The sequence below is a fragment of the Apodemus sylvaticus genome, chromosome 22 (genome assembly GCF_947179515.1).
Source record: "Apodemus sylvaticus chromosome 22, mApoSyl1.1, whole genome shotgun sequence".
NCBI classification, from domain to species: Eukaryota; Metazoa; Chordata; class Mammalia; order Rodentia; family Muridae; genus Apodemus; species Apodemus sylvaticus.
This window is the reverse complement of record NC_067493.1, coordinates 54,939,933-54,957,869: the sequence shown is the minus strand read 5'-3', so window position 1 is coordinate 54,957,869 and position 17,937 is coordinate 54,939,933. Positions and strand designations below refer to the sequence as shown.

At 49.6% G+C, this 17,937-nt stretch overlaps 1 protein-coding gene across 5 annotated transcripts in view; it reads left to right on the top strand.

The window, feature by feature from the left end:
• Nucleotides 1–17,937, top strand: part of Acacb (acetyl-CoA carboxylase beta) — a 112,726-nt gene that overhangs the window by 23,052 nt on the left and 71,737 nt on the right. For 3 of the 5 annotated variants that reach the window (XM_052169135.1, XM_052169137.1, XM_052169136.1), the window contains exon 3: nucleotides 14,773–14,905. In XM_052169135.1, the coding sequence (XP_052025095.1) occupies nucleotides 14,773–14,905 (133 nt within the window). Of the gene's footprint in view, nucleotides 1–5,363; nucleotides 5,624–14,772; nucleotides 14,906–17,937 lie in introns of those variants that run through there. The other 2 variants (XM_052169139.1, XM_052169138.1) reach the window with 1 other exon arrangement.

The window sequence follows — 17,937 nt, the reverse complement described above, 5'->3', positions numbered from 1 at the left end:
GCAGAGCATGCTAGTCTTAAACTCAGAAGTCTGCCTGCCTCTGCCTCCTGAGTGTTTGGATTAAAGGCAGGCAGCCACTGTAGTGGGTAAGAATTAATAAAGAGTACCAGCCGGGCGGTGGTGGCGCACACCTGTAATCCCAGCACTCTGGGAGGCAGAGGCAGGCAGATTTCTGAGTTCGAGGCCAGCCTGGTCTATAGAGTGAGTTCCAGGACAGCCAGGGCTACACAGGGAAACCCTGTCTTGAAAAAACCAAATCAAAAAAAAAAAAAAAAAAAAAAAAAAAGAGTATCGTCCCGCCAGGCCTCTGCACCACTCCTTTCAAGTATCTGGTAAAGCATGACTCTTAAACTTGAATAGTTAACCAAATATCTTTATGTATATAAAACTCACAATTATGTAATGCCAATTTACAATGATAAAGTTTTATCCCAATTTTCTAACCTCTCCAAAACACCAGAAATACAGTTGAAGCCATCTGGATATCCGCGTCTCCTTCTCTCTCCGCTTGTCTGGTCCACTGAACCCCTTTCCTCTCTTTCTCCGCTCCTCACTTCTCTTAGCTCCTCCCCTCTCACCCCCAGTCACAGACCTCTCCCTGCCTCAGTGTGAATGGACAGCCATCTTGCAACAAGCCACCACCACCACCATGCCCAGCTTGGCACCTGCACTCTCCATGGCAGACATGAGCTTTGGCTCAGCTTTCTGTCACTATCTTAGAATTCCTGGTGACACAGAGAAAGGACTGGCCTTCTCCTTCTCCCTTTGTAACAGGCGTCCAGGGCTCCCTGTCCCTGACCCACCTTTAAAGATGCCAGCAGCTGGCTTCTGTGCCGCCCACTCCGTTCTTGCTCTCACAGCTCTCGGTTCTGCCTTTTACATCTTTATCTGGTTCTTCCTGTGTGGCTTCTCTCCTGTGCTGGGAAGCAAGGCCCTGAGAGCAGGGTCTCTCTTTCCTCCTCACTTAGCCCTGTGCTGACTGAAGGCAGGTGGGCTATGAGTGTCGGCCAAATGCGTGGATGAAGCAAGCAGTGTGGACCCTCTACAAACAAAATCTGCATTCTGGGGGCGCAGCAAATACTTGGACAAAAGTGGAAATCAATGGATGGATTGTTGGTGGGACAATGAATAAATGGGTAGACAGGTGTGTGGGTGGATGATAGATGGATGAATAGATGGAAAGATGGATGGATGAATGGACAGATGGACGGATGGATGAATAGATGGAAAGATGGATGGATGAATGGATGGATGGATGGGTGGATGTTGGATAGATGGGTAGATGAATGAACGATGGATAGATAGATGGACAAAAGATAGATGGACAGGTGTAGGTTGATAGATGAACAGATGTGTGGGTGACTAAATGGATGGATAGAGGGAGGGATGGGTGGATGGATGGACAGATAGAAGGATGGATAAATGGATGGATAGAGGAATATATACATACATGAATATTTTGATGGTTCTCTTTGGCCCTTCCCTAGACTTGGTTGGTCCTCAAGGGCTGAAATTCTCACACAGCTCACAGACACAGAGGAGTCAATGAGCCCATCACAGGGTGTGGCAAACCAGTCTCTGACGTGCAGCTCGCAAACCCCGGATGCAGAAGGATCCATCCCTGTGCTTCACGCACAGTGGGTCTGGTGAAAGATGCCCAGGCTCAAAGGTGCCACCGCTCTTGTTTAGGGACACGCCATGACACGCCACGCCACGCCATTGTGTTGATCGTGTGCTGTAGGGTGGATGGAGTGGGACAGGACAGGTTCAGGATCACAATGCTGCACGCTGAGTACAAGGCTATGAATGGAGCGCCCTCCGCTGGTGTGAGCCCCCTCACCTGCGGGCCTGCTCATCCTGCTGCCCAAACACCCATGCGACAACGAAGAGCTTTGCTTTTCTAAAAACCACAGAGGACTGTGTGCCGTGTGTCCTGTGTTGGAGCAGTCCTCAGCACATGAGGGCACAGAAAATGCTAGGATTTCACAGTTGTATGTGTTTGGTGTGTGTATGACTGTGTGTGTGGTGGCATGTGTGTGGTTCTATGTGCAGTGTGGGTGTTTTAGTGTGGGTGCTATGTGTGCTAGTATGTGTTATTGTATGTAGTATGTGGTCATGTGTATGTATGTGGTATGTGCAGTATATATATATGTGATTGTGTTGAGTGTGTGTGTGTACATATGTGTGAGTGGTCATGTGTGTGTATGTGGTCATGTGTGTATATGTGGTCATGTGTGTGTATGTGGTATGTACAATATATATATGGTTGTGTTAAGTGTGCATGTGTTGTCATGTGTATATATGTAGTATGTGCAGTATCTATATGGCTGTGTCAGTATGTGTGTGTGCATGTGTGTGTGGTCATGTGTATATATGTGGTATGTACAGTATATATATAATTGTGTTGAGTGTGTGTGTGTGTGTATGTGTGTGTGTGTGTGTGCGTGCATTTATGTCACAAAGTGTGTGCAGAGATCTGAGGACAACATTCGAGAGTCAGTTCCCCTTCTGCCTTGTGAGTCCTGAGGATTTAGCTCAGGCTGGCCAACGTTGGCCTTGACCTCCTGACCATCCTGCTTTTGTCTCCCAAGATCTGGGATCACAGGCAGTGTCCTCATAGGCAGTTACACAGCGCTGGAGGCTGCGCCGGGGCTTCCTGTGTGCTGGGCAAACAGTAGCAGCTGAGCTGCAGCTTTGCCCCTTAGCTGTCCTTTGGTGAAAGGGAAGTGTACAATGGTTTTATAGTCAGAAGGCACAGAGAAGAGATTCGATCCAGGTCACATTGGCAAGCTTGTCACCCCATAGCTTCCCACCCCATAGCTAGCCACTAGCCACCAGGCCCTTGCTGGCCTGCCTGTCTCGTCACTGACTGAGATTTTCCCTCTGTAATACCCCAAAGTTAAATTTAACTGCTCATAGACCTTAGTCATAAGTCATAAGGCTTAAAAATGAGGCAGGGCCACAGCCTTCATTCAAAAGCACTGCTGTTTGGGGAGGTTGACTCATGCCTGTAATCCCAGCACTTTGGGAAGCTGAGGCAGGAAGGTCAGGAGTTCAAGGCCAGCCTCAGTTACATGAGATTCTGTCTGGGAGGGGGGGTGGAGCTAAGGTGAGGTGGGGGAGTTGGGGACATAACCATTGGTGTTTGCATGAGGCAGAGCGGGACACCCGGGCGCGTAGTATTCCTTCCTTCCCATCTTTTATTCCTTAATATTAATTCCTTAATATTAAATACAGATAGAGGAAAATCTGCCAGGGTGTGGTGGCGCCCGCCCATAGTCCAGCCTACCAGGATGGCTGAGGTAAGAGGATAGCCCGAACCCGAGGTGCGCTTCTGATGACCTTGGTGGCGTGGAGGAATACAGTCTGGGGTCACCGGGATGCGCTGCATCTGCTCGCCTCTCCGCTTTATTATTTTTTTTAAAGATTTATTTACATGAGTACACTGTAGCCATCTTCAGACACCCCAGAAGAGGGCATCAGATCTCATTATCGATGGTTGTGAGCCACCGTGTGGGTGCTGGGATTTGAACTCAGGACCTCTGGAAGAGCAGACAGTGCTCTTAACTGCTGAGCCATCTCTCCAGTCCACCTCTTCACTTTAGGGTAGAGTTGCGGGACTAAGGCAGAAGACCCGCAGTTGTAGAGTGTCTCTACCTCCTGTACTGAGCATCCACCTGTCAACGGCGCAGGAGAGTGCTGAGATCAAATTTCTCTGTCTACCTCCACTTGCTTTATCCTGCTAAGAAGAATTCAGGCAAATCCAAATTAAGCTTGCGGCTGCTCCTTGGTCTCAGGGTCCGACTGTGTGAACTTCTGTCCCTAGAACCCCGGGTGAAAGTTGCAGGCGCCTTGCAGGGAAGTTAACTATCTGCACGATGTTGAGGGAGTCTTGGGAGTTTGGAGATAAAAACCTCTCTGGCTGCCAGGAAGCCGCAGGATCCTGAGCTGGGCAGGGAGGGCTGTTTTTGGGTATCTTCGTTTCCCCTGTTGGATGTTGTTACTTTAAATTGGGTCAGCAGGGGGATGGATACTTTTGGGTACTGGTTTGAAACTTCCAAAAAGAAAAATGAATCAAAGCCAATGTGGGCTTCTTTCTTCCTTCCTTTCTTTCATTCTTTCATTCATTCTTTTATTCTTTCTTTCTTTCATTTTCTCCCTCCCTCCCCCTGTCTGTCTGTCTGTCTGTCTTTCTTTCTTTCTTTCTTCCTTCCTTCCTTCCTTCCTTCCTTCCTTCCTTCCTTCCTTCCTTCCTTCCTTCCTTCCTTTCTTCCTTCCTTCCTACTCTTCCCTCCATCCTCTCTCTCCTCTCCTTCCCTCTCTCCTCTTCCTCCTCCGTTTTTGAGGAGGTGAAGTCAAAACCATCGGGGAACCTTCTAGAAAATCCAAATTAAGACCTTTGTTCACCCATTTTATTTTCCTTCAAGTGTCTAATACCTCTAACCTCCGCCTCTAGTATAACCCGGGCAAGGGTCCCAGTTGTGGATACAGGATGCTTGGTGCCCCCTAGAGGGAGACTCTGGGCGTGGAGCTCAGGGCACAGGAGCGCTACCACCAAGCCACGCCCCAGCCCCTTCCCCAATATTCATTGCAATGCTGTTCGCTACCATACATCTCTGCCCCACGCCTTCCTCATCTATGCTGCTAAGGAGCGGTGAGGATGAGACAGGGGCTCCCGGGCTCTTCCCTTTTCTGTTGATGCACAGTAGGGGTCCTGGTAGGCAACGAGATGGCTTGCTATTAATTCTGATAACCAGAGTTCAATCCCCAGGACCCAAGTAGTGGAAGGCGAGAACTGATTCCCACAAATTGTTTCTTTATCTCCACACTTGAGGAGGAAGGTCCACTCCCTTCCTATAAATAAATAGATACAAGTAACTTAAAAAAGGTCTTTCAAGTGCTTGCTGGAAGGGCCTCTTTAAGAGATACTCGGGCAACCGCCTTCTTCTGAAAAGTTTTAAGTATTTTCATCGGATCCCTACTACGCGTGTCCAAAGTTTGGACTGCTGTGCAGAGGGCTGTGGAACCCACAGCCGCCACCTCTCCGGGGCTCTGGGGAGGAACCTGAGATACATCCTTGAGCCCTAAACTCAAGGTCAGGGGCAGAAGTATGGCGCAGGAACAGCCCCGGAGGAGGCGGGGCCTGGGTGGGACAAGTCCCGGGGGCATGACCTGGCATAGCTGGGAGCAGGATGGAAGGTTTGGCCCATGGGGCGTGGCATGGACGGGATGTGGAGGGCGTGGCCAGACTAACAGAGCATGGGTGGAGTCTGTGTGGCCGTGAGAGGAGTGGCACTGGGCGGGGATGTGGCTCTGAAAGGGTGTGGCCAGGCGGGCCTTGGCTTGCCTTTCCAAGAGTAGAGAACAGTTCGGGATGGCCGCCGAGGCTCCTTGTCTCGAGACCCACAGCTGTCACAAGCTGCGGCCAGAGTCCCTCCCCGAGGACGCCTCCGCCTCTGGTGGCGAGCTGGCGACCCTGCTGTGCCTTGGGAGCCGGGTTTGCTCGCTCCCCGTGATTAGGGGGTGCAAATTGCGCATCCCCCGCCCGGCTGGGATTGGCTGGTGGGCTGGGCAACATGAGCCCTGCCAAATGCAAGGTCTGTTTCCCTGAGCTCACAGGAAAGTAAGTAAGCCCGCGATTTTAATAACTGCTTTTGCAAACTTACGCACCCCTCCCCGTCCAGGTCCTGTTTGCCCCTTAGCACCTCGCCTTTCCCTTTCTTCCGCCCGAAGAGATGCGAGCTTAGCTTGGCCACTGTAGGAAGGCCACCTCTCGAACTTGCGGCCTAGGTGGGCACTTAATGATCCGAGAGCGCTGTCCAACACACAGGCGCCTCAAGATTGATCCCTGGGACAAGAAGAGAGACTCTTCCTTCCATCTTTATGCCTTTAGCCTAGAGAAAATATCGTTTGTGGGAAGCAACAGTTTTTGAGGCTGAAGCCTTGGGAAAACCCAGGCACCCTGAGCAGGCTTTGTATTTAAGGTCACTTTCTGAGTACTGCTGGGCAGAGCTCCTAGCCTCACGCCCCACGGTTTCTTTTCCTTTTCTCCTTCATTTTATTGTACTTTAAAACACTCACCAAAGGGATGCTGTTGTATTCGCTGCTGAGCCCTTTATCCTGGAGTGCAGTGCACACTGAGGCAGGAGAATTGAGTTTGAAGCCAGCTAGGGCTATGTAGAAAAACTCACACATGTGAAGCTCCCCCCTCAAAAAAAAATAGAACCCCCCAAAAAACCAAATGAATATATTCAGGAAATTACAGATAAACACCCAGAGGAGTAAAGATATAATTCCACCTGGATCAACAGCTTGTTTTCAGTGCAGATGTTTAATTTATAAAATTGAACGTATTTATTGTATTGTAATCGTTTAGTCTTTTAAAAAAAGATTTTATGTATATGAATGCTCTATCTGCATATATACCTGCATGCCAGAAGACAGCATCAGATCCCATTACAGATGGTTGCGAGCCACCTTGTGGTTGCTGGGAATTGAACTCAGGATCAGGTTAGGAGCCAGTGCTTTTAACTACTGAGTCATCTCTCCAGACCATCTTTTTTTTCCCTTTTCTTTTTTTCCTACGTTGGCTCTGTAAATTATGAGTTTATCTGGCCTGAGAGCAGTGGTTCTTATGCTTATTTTTTTTAAGATTTATTTATTTATTATATGTAAGTACACTGTCGCTGTCTTCAGACAGCACCAGAAGAGGGCATCAGATCTCATTATAGATGGTTGTGAGCCACTATGCGGTTGCTGGGATTTGAACTCAGGACCTCTGGAAGAGCAGTCGGTGCTCTTAACCACTGAGCCATCTCTCCATCTCTCTCTCCCCGGCCCCGCTCACTCCAGCCCAGTTCTTATGTTTTTAAATAATAGAAAACAATCAAGAGAAGAATACTATTCGTGTAAAAGCTTTGAGGAATTCAAAGGCCAGAGTGCGCAAATAAAGTTTTATTGGCACACAGCTTCACTCACTGGTTTCTGGGAAGCTGTGGCTCCTCTTGCTAGAAGTCCTCAGTGGCGGGGCAGAGGGCAGGCGGACTGTAACACCTGAAGTATCAACTAGCTGTGATTTGCCAAGCCTTGCTCTATGCACCCTGCTTTTACTGGGTTCAAATGTAATGCACCTTCAAACGTAAATGGGTGCACCTTAAAATGCACACACAGTCACTGTATGTAGCTGGGAGCCGAGCTGTGTCTCCTCTTTGCAGCACTGCAAGCAGCAGCCTGCTGCTGAGTCACTGCCTCCTGCTGTGCTTAATCTGGTCCACAAGGATGGGGCCCACCCGTGTATGAAGCTTGCCTCTGGGAACCAAGAGTGGAAAAACAGTTTGTATCCTCCAGGAACTCCCAGTCAGCAGTAGGCAAATGTCTGGTCAGTTTAGCAGCCTCCCTTCCCTGTGGTTTTGCTTCCTATCAATCACAGTCTGAAAATATTGAGTTAAAAATTCTAGACATAGCAAGGTGGTGGTGGTGGCGGTGGTGGAAGCGGCGCACATACCTTTAGACCCAACACTTGGGAGGCAGAGGCAAGCAGATCTCTGAGGCGTTGAGGCCAGCCTGGTTTACACAGTGAGTTAGTTCCAGGGCAGGGGGTGCTACACAGAGAAACATTGTCCAGTGTATCCATTCTGTATATGCTACCAGCACATTAGTTACTTACTATGCTCACGGTTACCATATTGCTATTATGTTATCTTGCTGCTTCTATTCGAGTAACCCTTAGTTTTCTTAACAGTAGTCCCAAAGCTGGAGGGTAGAGATGCCAGAAATTATATTAAAGAACCTTGTTTATATATATATATATATTAATTTATCCGATACATAATTAATATTTAACATTTATATTAATTTATATATCAATATCAAAATAAACAAATGTATTTATTTATATATCTATTAATGTTTTTGTGCCTCTCTTCCCATGGCTAACTTGTAAGATAGACTTTATCATAGGAATGTATATATAGGAAAACAAGCAAACCCTCGTCTAAGGGGCTCAGAACTACACAGTTTCCGGCTTGCTGCTCCCTAAGGAGCCCCCCCCCTGCTCTAACTCAAGGTCTCTAGCTGCCTCCAGCTCTCTAGGTGGTCTACAGGGGGCTTAGTAGACTGCTGTTCACAGTCCTTGTACCTGCTGCCCCTTGCAGGGTGCTCTTACAGTGCATGTATGGGCGCCTTGAAGGTATCATGCCAACTTGCTGCAACCTCCAATTTCTCTGCCTCCAGAGTGTTGGGATTAAAGGTGCGCCACCATGATTTTACGTAGCCCAAGCTGGCCTTGTACTCTCCATTACACCCAAGGCTATCTTAAACTCCTGCTCCCCCTTCTTCTGTTTTCTGAGTGCTAGGATTACAGATATGTATTCCCTGTAATATGTGTGTGTGTGTGTGTGTGCACACGTGTGTGTGTTATGTATGTATACTATATAGATATATATCCTGCTGACAAAGCCCTCATGTCAGCCTAGCTCAGGGTCAGTGTGCTGTTTTCCTCAAAGCCCAAATAGTAAATACTTTCAGCTTTGTGACAATACGGCCACTTACAGCTACTGACTGTGCTTCCTGTGGCAGTAGCTACGTGTTTACATGGGACTGGCCGTGTTCCATCAAAGGACCCTGAAATGGGCAGTTTGTATGATTTGCTGTGTGTCATAATACAGAATTCTTTGGACTCCTCCCACCCCAGAACCATTAAATCTGTTTAAACCATTCCCAGTAGATTGAGTTTGGCCCTGGGACCCTGTTTGCTCACCCTTGACCTAGTATCATTCCAGAAAGCATCCTGAGGTTGTATGGCCTGGGGGATTCCCAAGGGTTGGGCTGGCAAGACAGGGCAGCAGGTGATTCCTGGGATCTCCATGGCAGAGAGAGCTGACCCCTAAACATTAAACTCTAACTTCTCCACATGTATATGCAGCTCATCCCCAAATAAATTAAATTAATTAAAACATTTAAATCAAAATTCTAAAATGTATAATTATCTGATATTGTAGTTATTTGTAAGATTTGTTTTTATTTCTACGTGTGTCTGTCTGTATATGCTGTGTGTGCACCTGCACAGGTTTGTGTACAGGTGCACGTGCATGTGTATACCACCAGAGGCCAGAAGAGGGCGCCAGATCCTCTAGAACTGGATTACAGGTAGCTGTGAACCACCAGACTTGAGTACTAGTTCTCCTAAAGGAGGAGCAGCAAACTCTCGCTCTCTCGCTCTAATATGCTTTTTTTTGTGTTTTTTTTTTGTGTTTTTTTTTTTTTTTTTTTTTTTTTTTTTTTTTTTTTTTTTTTTGGACACAGGGTTTCTCTGTGTAGGCTGTCCTGGATCTCACTCTGTAGACCAGGCTGGCCTCGATCTCAGAAATCCGCCTGCCTCTGCCTCCCAAGTCCTGGAATTAAAGGTGTGTGCCACCATGCCCAGCCTTCTAATATGTCTTTTAAAGATTTATTTTTTTATGAATATGAATACACTGTAGCTGTCACAGCAGAAGAGGAAATCAGATTCCCATTACAGATGGTTGTGAGCCACCATGTGGTTGCTGGGAATTGAACTCAGGACCACCATCTATCTCTCCAGCCACAGCAAGTTTTCTTAACCTCTGAGCCATCTCTGCAGCTCCTGGGATCCTGGTATTGAGTTGTCTGTAGGGAAGAAAACTTAGCAACTTCCACTGGCTCCATGTCTTCCCCCTGTGCCTCCACTACTGACAACAGAAATGCAGCACGCACGCACGCGTGCACACACACACACACACACACTGCCTTCCACCCACCCATCACCTGGGGGGGTCAGGATGGTGGTTCCCATCCTGCCACTGATGAAGACAGAGAGGGTAAGGGATGTGAGTGTTGGAGAACGCCGGGGCCCTGGACAGCGAGGGCAGCTGGGGCATTCTCCTCAGGGACAAGTTTCCTTCCGTGTACTTCCATGTTCATCCTGTTCCAGATTCTTTGTTCTCTGGTCCTAGGACAATACCTAAGGTCAGCTACACCATATGTGAGTCATGTTGCTTAGCAATGCACCCACCTCCCTAGATGCTTCGTGTTTGTTTAATTTATCTGAAAACATTTATTGGTATGTGTGTTTTTGCGCACGCACTCGCGCACACACAGGCTCCCATGCATGCCATGACACACCTGTGGAGGTCAGGACACCTTGCATGAGTTGCATCTCCTCTTCCACCCTATGGGTTGAAGGGCTCAGACTCATGTGGTCAGGCTTGGCTGACCCATCCCAAATTTGTTTTGTTGAGACAGTCTGTCTTTGCTGCTCAGGCTGGCCTTGAACTCACGACACTCCCTCCTCTGCCTCCCAGGCATTTCAGGCGTGATCTACCGCTTCCCTTTAGGTCCCCTGAATATTTTATCCTGTGAGGGGAGGCACAGGGTCCCAGAGGGGTGTTCCAAGGTCACGCAGGCAGCTGATTCTAGATCAGAACCTTGGGGGAATCTATCTGCTGATGTCTGGGGCCATCCTGGGCATTTGTACAGAGCTGAGCAACGTCTCTGATCTCTACCCACATCCTTCTGGGGAGCAGAAGCGCCTGCCCCAACCCTCCCATGCCCGCACTCATTTCCAGAGAGAATGCTGCAGTATTTTGTCTTTGTAACCTGATCAGTCTTTCCTATCTCAATATTAAAATCTGAGGTGAGATAGATGGATTACCAGCCCAGCTCTGTTGCGTGCCAGCCGCATGACGTGAGGTCCCTGGGCCTCTCTGAACCCCTGTCTCGTTATTCTGAGTAGGAGACAGCAGCCATTTTTACACGGAGCAGTAGCATCGAGAAGGGCCAGGCCATTGTTTGCCCTTGAAAACATTGATTTCCTCCCGTCCCCGAGCAGCGCTGCCCGGTCCTGTGCCCAGCAGCTGACCGAGCCTGGCGTTTGCCACCTCCGTTGTTGATTGCTATTCGAAGCCATTTCCAAAGCCACCGTGGAACATTTTGGCCCTCGCCCTGTACTTCCCTGTAAGGTCACGGCTTAGCTCTGGGCACAGTACCTCAGAAAGGCTCTCCTTCAATTGGCTCCAGCGCCAGGGGAAGGTCGTCCGTCTGAAGCCAATGTTGGTCGGCCTCCAGCATTGTCAAGAAAGAATCACAATAGTCCAGGGCCTAGAGATGGCGCCTGAAGCAAGGCCTTCCTCGCAGTCTTGTATGTGTTCTGGGTTCTGGGCAGTCTGCTGGACTCGTGGCCTCCCGGTGAAGGGATTCTGTTACCAATCTCAAATCAGTGTGATACCACAGATGGTATCCTCAGAATGGAGATTTTCTTTTCCATCAAATCATGCAAGGTGGGAGGTTTATGTGTCTGAGAGTGGGAGGGGTCAGATTTTCTGACCCAGAGTGATGTCAGCCTGTCAGGGAGGAGAGATTGGTTTTGAGGAGTGGGCTCAGAAAGTGGCTGTTGCTCCTCTTGGGCCCTGACATTCCTGGCATGGCTGTTCATTGAGGGTGTACCATGCGCCACACGGAGCCCTTTGCGTTCCGTCTGTTGAGGAGCTGGGCCGCCTCACTTAATCCTAAGGAAGCGTGCAGCCATATTGAGTGAGGTGCCTGTTATTGTCCCTTATTCCAGGTGGGGGAACTGGATGCTTCAAGGGATAGTGGGGTGGCTGTGGCTTTGGAAACCAGAGACATCGTTCAGGAGAGAAACGCTTGAAGCAGGGGCTGCTACTGTCCTCGCTGGGGTCCGCAGGGCATTGTGTGTCCAAAGACAGGATGCTCTCGTGAGGGAGCCTTTAGGTTGGGGACATGGCTCAGTCAGTATTTCAGGTTGGGAATCTGAGTTTGAGTCTCCCAAACCCACATGAAGATAAATGTAAGGGCTCGGAGGTGGAGGCAGGGGAATGTGTGGAAGTTACCACCAGTCAGTGCAGCCTAATTGGCCAGCCCCAGGCCAGTGAGAGATTCTGTCTCAAGGGAGGTGGATGGCATTCCAGATGATAGCACCCAAGGTTGTCTTCTGGCCTTCACATGCATGTTCACACATGCACACACATGAACATACATGTACATGTATGCTCTATGAAAACTAAAAGGGAACATTCACATGAGAGATTCTGTCTCAAGGGAGGTAGGTGACATTCCAGGGGATAGCACCCAAGGTTGTCTTCTGGCCTTCACATGCATGTTCACATGTGCACACACATGAACATACATGTACAAGTATGTTCTATGAAAACTAAAGGAACATTCACATAGTGAGAGATTCTGTCTCAAGAGAGGTAGATGGCATTCCAGGGGATAGCACCCAAGGTTGTCCTCTGGCCTTCACATTTGTGTTCACAGGTGCACACACATGAACATACATGAACACACATGAACATGTATACTCTATGAAAACTAAAAGGGAACATTCACATACCCGGTATCTCAGGCAAAGCCTGGGACACTGGCAGTGTTAGGCCAGAATGGAGAACTGTGCTGCTCAGATGGTTAGGAGAGAAGGGCTAAGGAGAAAAAGAGGAGAGAAGAAAATGAGTAACCTAGTGGGCTAGCCTCAGAACTGCAACAAAACATATAATGTAGTGGGTTAGCCTCTGAACTTCAATGTTTAAACTTAAGTATATAGTAGGGAGAAAAAACAAGGTAAGGAGAAGTTTGAGTCTGGGCATGAGTTTCTGGATGGAGAGCGTGGGGCTTGGGGCTGTAGCTCAGAGTCTTTGCCTTGGTGTGGCCTGGGCTCCACTCCCAGCGCCATGAAGAAACAGAGCGCCAGATGGAGAGGGCCTGGCAGGTCCATAGCCTCCCTGACAGAAACAGACAGGTCCTTGTGCACCGTGACACCCTCCCTCAGATACAGGGGGCAGGAGACGACGCAAGCTTCGAGATACGGGAACGCAAGGATCAAAGATTAAAACCCACTCATCAAACAAAAACCCTCAGAGGCTCTGACAGGACAATGGCACAGGCTTCCAAAACTCGGCACAGATCAAATGATTAGCTAAGTCCCAGGGCAAGAAAACAAAATAAAACAAAAGTTGCCAAACACACAAGGCGGCCAAACCTTTACCTTCTACTTCTCCACATCTGTAGCTTTCTCAGAAAGCCACTTGAAGATGTCTTCCATGAAAACCACAGGGCACACCAGGGAAGGGGAGGGCACACACAGCAGAGCAGCCAGCAGAGAGAGAGTCCAGGGCTCCGGGCGTGGTAACAGGAAGCCCAGGGAAGCCAGGGTGGGGTCCGGGGGTCGAGGACACCATCATCGTGCACTGCCGTCATACATGATGTCCAAGATAAAGCCGCTGGCTGTGTGTCCCGGCAAAACAAGGGGGAACCCCGAAAAAGAGGGAGCCAGCCGGTCGGTCACCCCACAGTAGGATCCTGCTCTGAGGAAGGGCAAAGGGAAGGACAGACATCCGTGGTTCTGAGGCCTTAAGAGCTGCTGACAGCAGTGCGTGCCCGTGTATCCAGACTTAGAACCCTGCAGATGGGAGAGGCCAGAGCCAACAGCCATTTCTACAGAGAGACAGGCGGGACCCCCACTGGGTTCCGATGTGGCTTTTAAAAACAACGATTTGTTTTGTGCATGTGCTTGTGTGTACACGCGTGTGCACGTGCCATGTGTGTGCATGTGTGTGTGTGTGCATGTGTGTGCACATGCTTGTGTCTGTGTGTCCATGTGTGTGCATGTGCTGTGCTGGTTCTCTCCTTCCACTGTGTGGTCTTGGGGATTGAACCCACTGAACCATCTTGTCTCCCAGGCCATAGGACTTTTCTTTTGTTTTCAAGCTTTTATCTTTACTGACCCGGCAGCACTGACTTGTCACCCACACTGACCATCTAGAGAGGTTTCTTTTCTCTTTTCTTCTTGTTCTCAACCTCTCTGTCTCTGCCTTTCTCTCTTGGTTTTGTTTATTTGGTTTTCTGAGACAGGGTTTCTCTGTGTAGCCCTGGCTGTCCTGGAATTCACTCTGTAGATCAGGCTGGCCTCGAACTCAGGAGATCTGCCTGCCTCTGCCTCCCAAGTGCTGGGATTAAAGGCATGCGCTTGTGTGTGTGTGTGTATACAGGGTATGTGCAGGGTCCGTGAATGTGTGTGTGTGAGTGTGTGTGCATGTGTGCGTGCTCATGCGTGTGTGTATGTGTATGTGTGTGCATGTGCGTATATGTATGTATGTATGTGCATGCTCCTGTGTGTGTGTGTGCATGTGCGTGTGTGTATGTGTGCTCATGCATGTGTATATATGTATGAGTATGTGTGCTCATGTGTGTGTGTGTGCGTGTGTGTATGTATGTGTGCTCATGTGTGTGTATGTGTATGTGCATGCGTGTATGTGCGTGTATGTGTGTGTGCTCACGTGTGTGTATGTGTGCATGTGCATGTGTGTGTGTGCTTGTGTGTGTGCGTATGTGTATGTATGTATGTGCATGCTCCTGTGTGTAGGTGTGGGTGTGCATGCACATGTGTGTATGTGTGCTCATGCATGTGTATATATGTGTGCTCATGTGTGTGCGTGCATATGTGTGCGTGTGTATGTGTGTGCTCACATGTGTGTATGTGTGTGCATGTGTACATGCCAGTATGTGTACATGTTAGTGCATGTGTGCGTGTGAATGTGCATGTGTGCTTGTGCATGTGTGTATGTGTGTATGTATGTGTGTGTGCTCACATGTGCATGTGTGTGTGTGCATGTGTGTGCGCGTGCTCTGTGTGCTCTCCGTGCTCTCTGGCCACTGGTTTAACCCTTATAGGGCCAGGCTGCAGCTCTGTCCTGGCGGCCACAGGCTTCCTCCCTCCCTCATGGCTGCCGCCTTTCTCCGCAGGCCTAGCATGTCTGGGCTCCATCTGGTGAAGAGAGGCCATGAACACAAGAAACTGGACCTGCACCGAGATTTCACTGTGGCTTCCCCAGCTGAGTTTGTCACCCGCTTTGGAGGCAACAGAGTCATAGAGAAGGTACAGGCGGGTCCTATATACTGGTGGTGGTGGCGGGGTGGTGGCGGGGTGGGGGTGGGGCCCTTTTCTTGCTGGAGGCCCAGCTTCAGGCTTTTTCTTCTCACTTCCGAGGTGGGGGAGGCCTCCTCTCGGGACGCCTGTTTGGGGAATGAGTGCTCGCCTTTGGGAGCTTTCGCCCCTCCCCCAGCACGGGTGTCCCCCAGCACGGGTGTCCCCCAGCACGGGTGTCCCCCAGCACGGGTGTATTAGCCCATTCCTCAGAAAGGGAGACTGAGGCTCCAGGTGCTTTGGTGAGTGGAGCTGCTTCCTGGGTTAACGGTAGACAGCATAGAAGCTGCCACCGCCTCCCTCAGAGGTTAGGGCTTCCTAGGAGAGAGGAGGCCACGACCTGCAGGGAGCGGCCATACGATTATTATTCCTGCCGCGTTCATGACAAGCTGTGACCCAGAGGAAGCTTACTAAGTGGAACTGAGGCATATCGCTTTACACGGGAGGAGAGATGGTGGGGATTCGAACCTGGCTTGACGGCTCCTCCATCTTGATCCAAGCACTCAGATTTAGAGTCTCCTGGGAAAGAACTAGACAGTGCTTTCTATTTATTTATTTATTTGTTTGTTTATTTATTTATTTATTTAATGTGAGTACATGGTTGCTGTCTTCAGACACACCAGTAGAGGGCGTCAGATCCCGTTACAGATGGCTGTGAGCCAGCATGTGGTTGCTGGGATTTGAACTCAGGACCTTCGGAAGAACAGTCAGTGCTCCTAACCACTGAGCCATCTCTCCAGTTCTGTTTTGTTTGTTTGTTTGTTTGTTTTGACTGAGTGTTGTGTATCCCAGGTCAGCCTCAAACCCCAAGGATAACTTGTCCTTCCGATAATGCCACCTCCCAAGTGTGCGCCATGACCTGACAGCCCCGCCTATGCAGTGCTGGCCACTGAGCCCAGGACCCCTCCACTTCCACACCCTGTATTTCGGACTCATTAGGAGACTGTTTCGCGGCCAGCTCCACCGTGGCTGGTGTTCCATCCTCAGAATGTCACGGCTAGCTTGCCTCAGGGAGCCTCTGCCCAGGGCTCTTCCACTTTCTGACTTAGGAGATGACCCTGCCTTACCCTCAGTGCTGGAGTCTCCTGAGACCGCCTCCACCTGGGGATGACAGTGGAGAGCTGGCTCCTCCCCCATGGGGTTCCAAGAGTGTGTCCTCCCTTGTCACCTCCAGCACGCTGGACAAAGCCTTGCTTTAGCAATGAGAAAGCCACACTAGGCTGTCCATTTCTTCCCAGTGGTGCTCCTCCCCAGTGGTGCTCCACACAGTGGTGCTCCACACAGTGGTCCTCCCCACAGTGGTGCTCCCCAAAGACTTAGCAGGGCCGTGCATCCGAGCCAGGAGCCTTGGCCAAGGCCTGAGGTCACAAGTGTGAACTTACTGGGCCTTAGCTTCCCCATGTGTTAAACAGTTGCATCCCACACTTCCTAGGAGGCTAGGCTAGCCCTCAGCAGCATGGCAAGGGCTGTATAGCCGTGGGAGGGAACACAGGACTGGACTGCTCTGTAAGTCAGAGCTTGAGGCCAGAGGCCTCACTACCTGTGGAGATTTGGTATTATGTATTTTGAGACAGGGTTTCATTCTGCAGTCAGGCTATCCGTGACCTTGACACCTTTCTTCAGTTTCTAGACTGTGCCTGGATTCCTTTTTTTCCAGAGGCAGGGTCTCACTGCATAGCTCTGGCTGTCCTGGAACTCTCTATGTAGACCATGTTGGCTTCAAACTCATAAAAATCTGCCTGCTTCTGCCTCCCAAGTGCCAGCTCAAAAGATTTGTGTATTTTCTGTTATGAGCGTTTGCCAGCATGTGTATATGCAGTGCAGTGCATGCAGTTTGTGCGGAGGCCAGAAAAGGGTGTTAGATCCCCTGGAATTGGAGCTACAGACGCTTATAAAAGATCTGCAGTGTAGGAGCTGAGAGCGGAACCCGGGTCCTCTGGAAAGAGCAGTCAGGGCTCTTAGCCACCGAGCCAACTCTCCAGGCCCGAGAGATGCTAATTACTGTCTTTCCTTAGTGCCGGAGGGTTGTCTCAGGATTCACTGCTGTGAGCAGACACCATGGCCAAGGCAACTCTTCTAAGGACCACATTTAATTGGGGCTGGGCTACAGGTTCAGAGGTTCAGTCCATTATCATCAAGGTGGGAACATGGCAGCATCCAGGCAGGCATGGTGCAGGAGGAGCTGAGAGTTCTACATCTTCATCTGAAGGCTGCTAGGAGAATACTGACTTCCAGATAGCTAGGAGGAGGGTCTTAAATCCCATGCCCATAGTGACACACCACTCCAACAAGACCACACCCACTCCACAAAGGCCACACCTTCTAATAGTGCCCCTTCCTGGGCCCAGCATATACAAACCATTGCAAGGATTAAACTTTATGCTAGGCAGATGCACTACCACTGAGCTAAATCTTCAACTCCTGTTATGTATGTGTATGCAAAATTATTGTTGCTGAATATTGATGGCGCACGCCTGTAATCCCAGCACTCTGGGAGGCAGAGGCAGGCGGATTGCTGAGTCTGAGGCCAGCCTGGTCTACAGAGTGAGTTCCAGGACAGCCAGGGCTACACACAGAAACGCTGTCTTGAAGAAACTCAAACAAACAAAAATGTATAGTTATTGTTACAGGACTTTTTTTTGTCTGTGTGAGAGCATTCTCCATAGCACTCTGTCTGCCTGTCACTCCCTCCAACTCATCAGTGTCCCCCTTCCCCAAATTCATGACCTCTTCTTTAATTATTACTGCTACACACACACACACACACACATGCGCGTGCACGCACGCGCACACACACATGTGCACACACACACACATGTGCACACACACACTACTGAGTCCATTCAGTGTTATTCCTATGTACAGGCTCCCAGAGTGACCACTTGGGATTGGACATCATGCAGGAAGGAAGGTCTTCTTAACCCCCTCTCAGAAGCCATTGGCGACTCGTATATGTATATGTGTATATATATGATGTATATGCA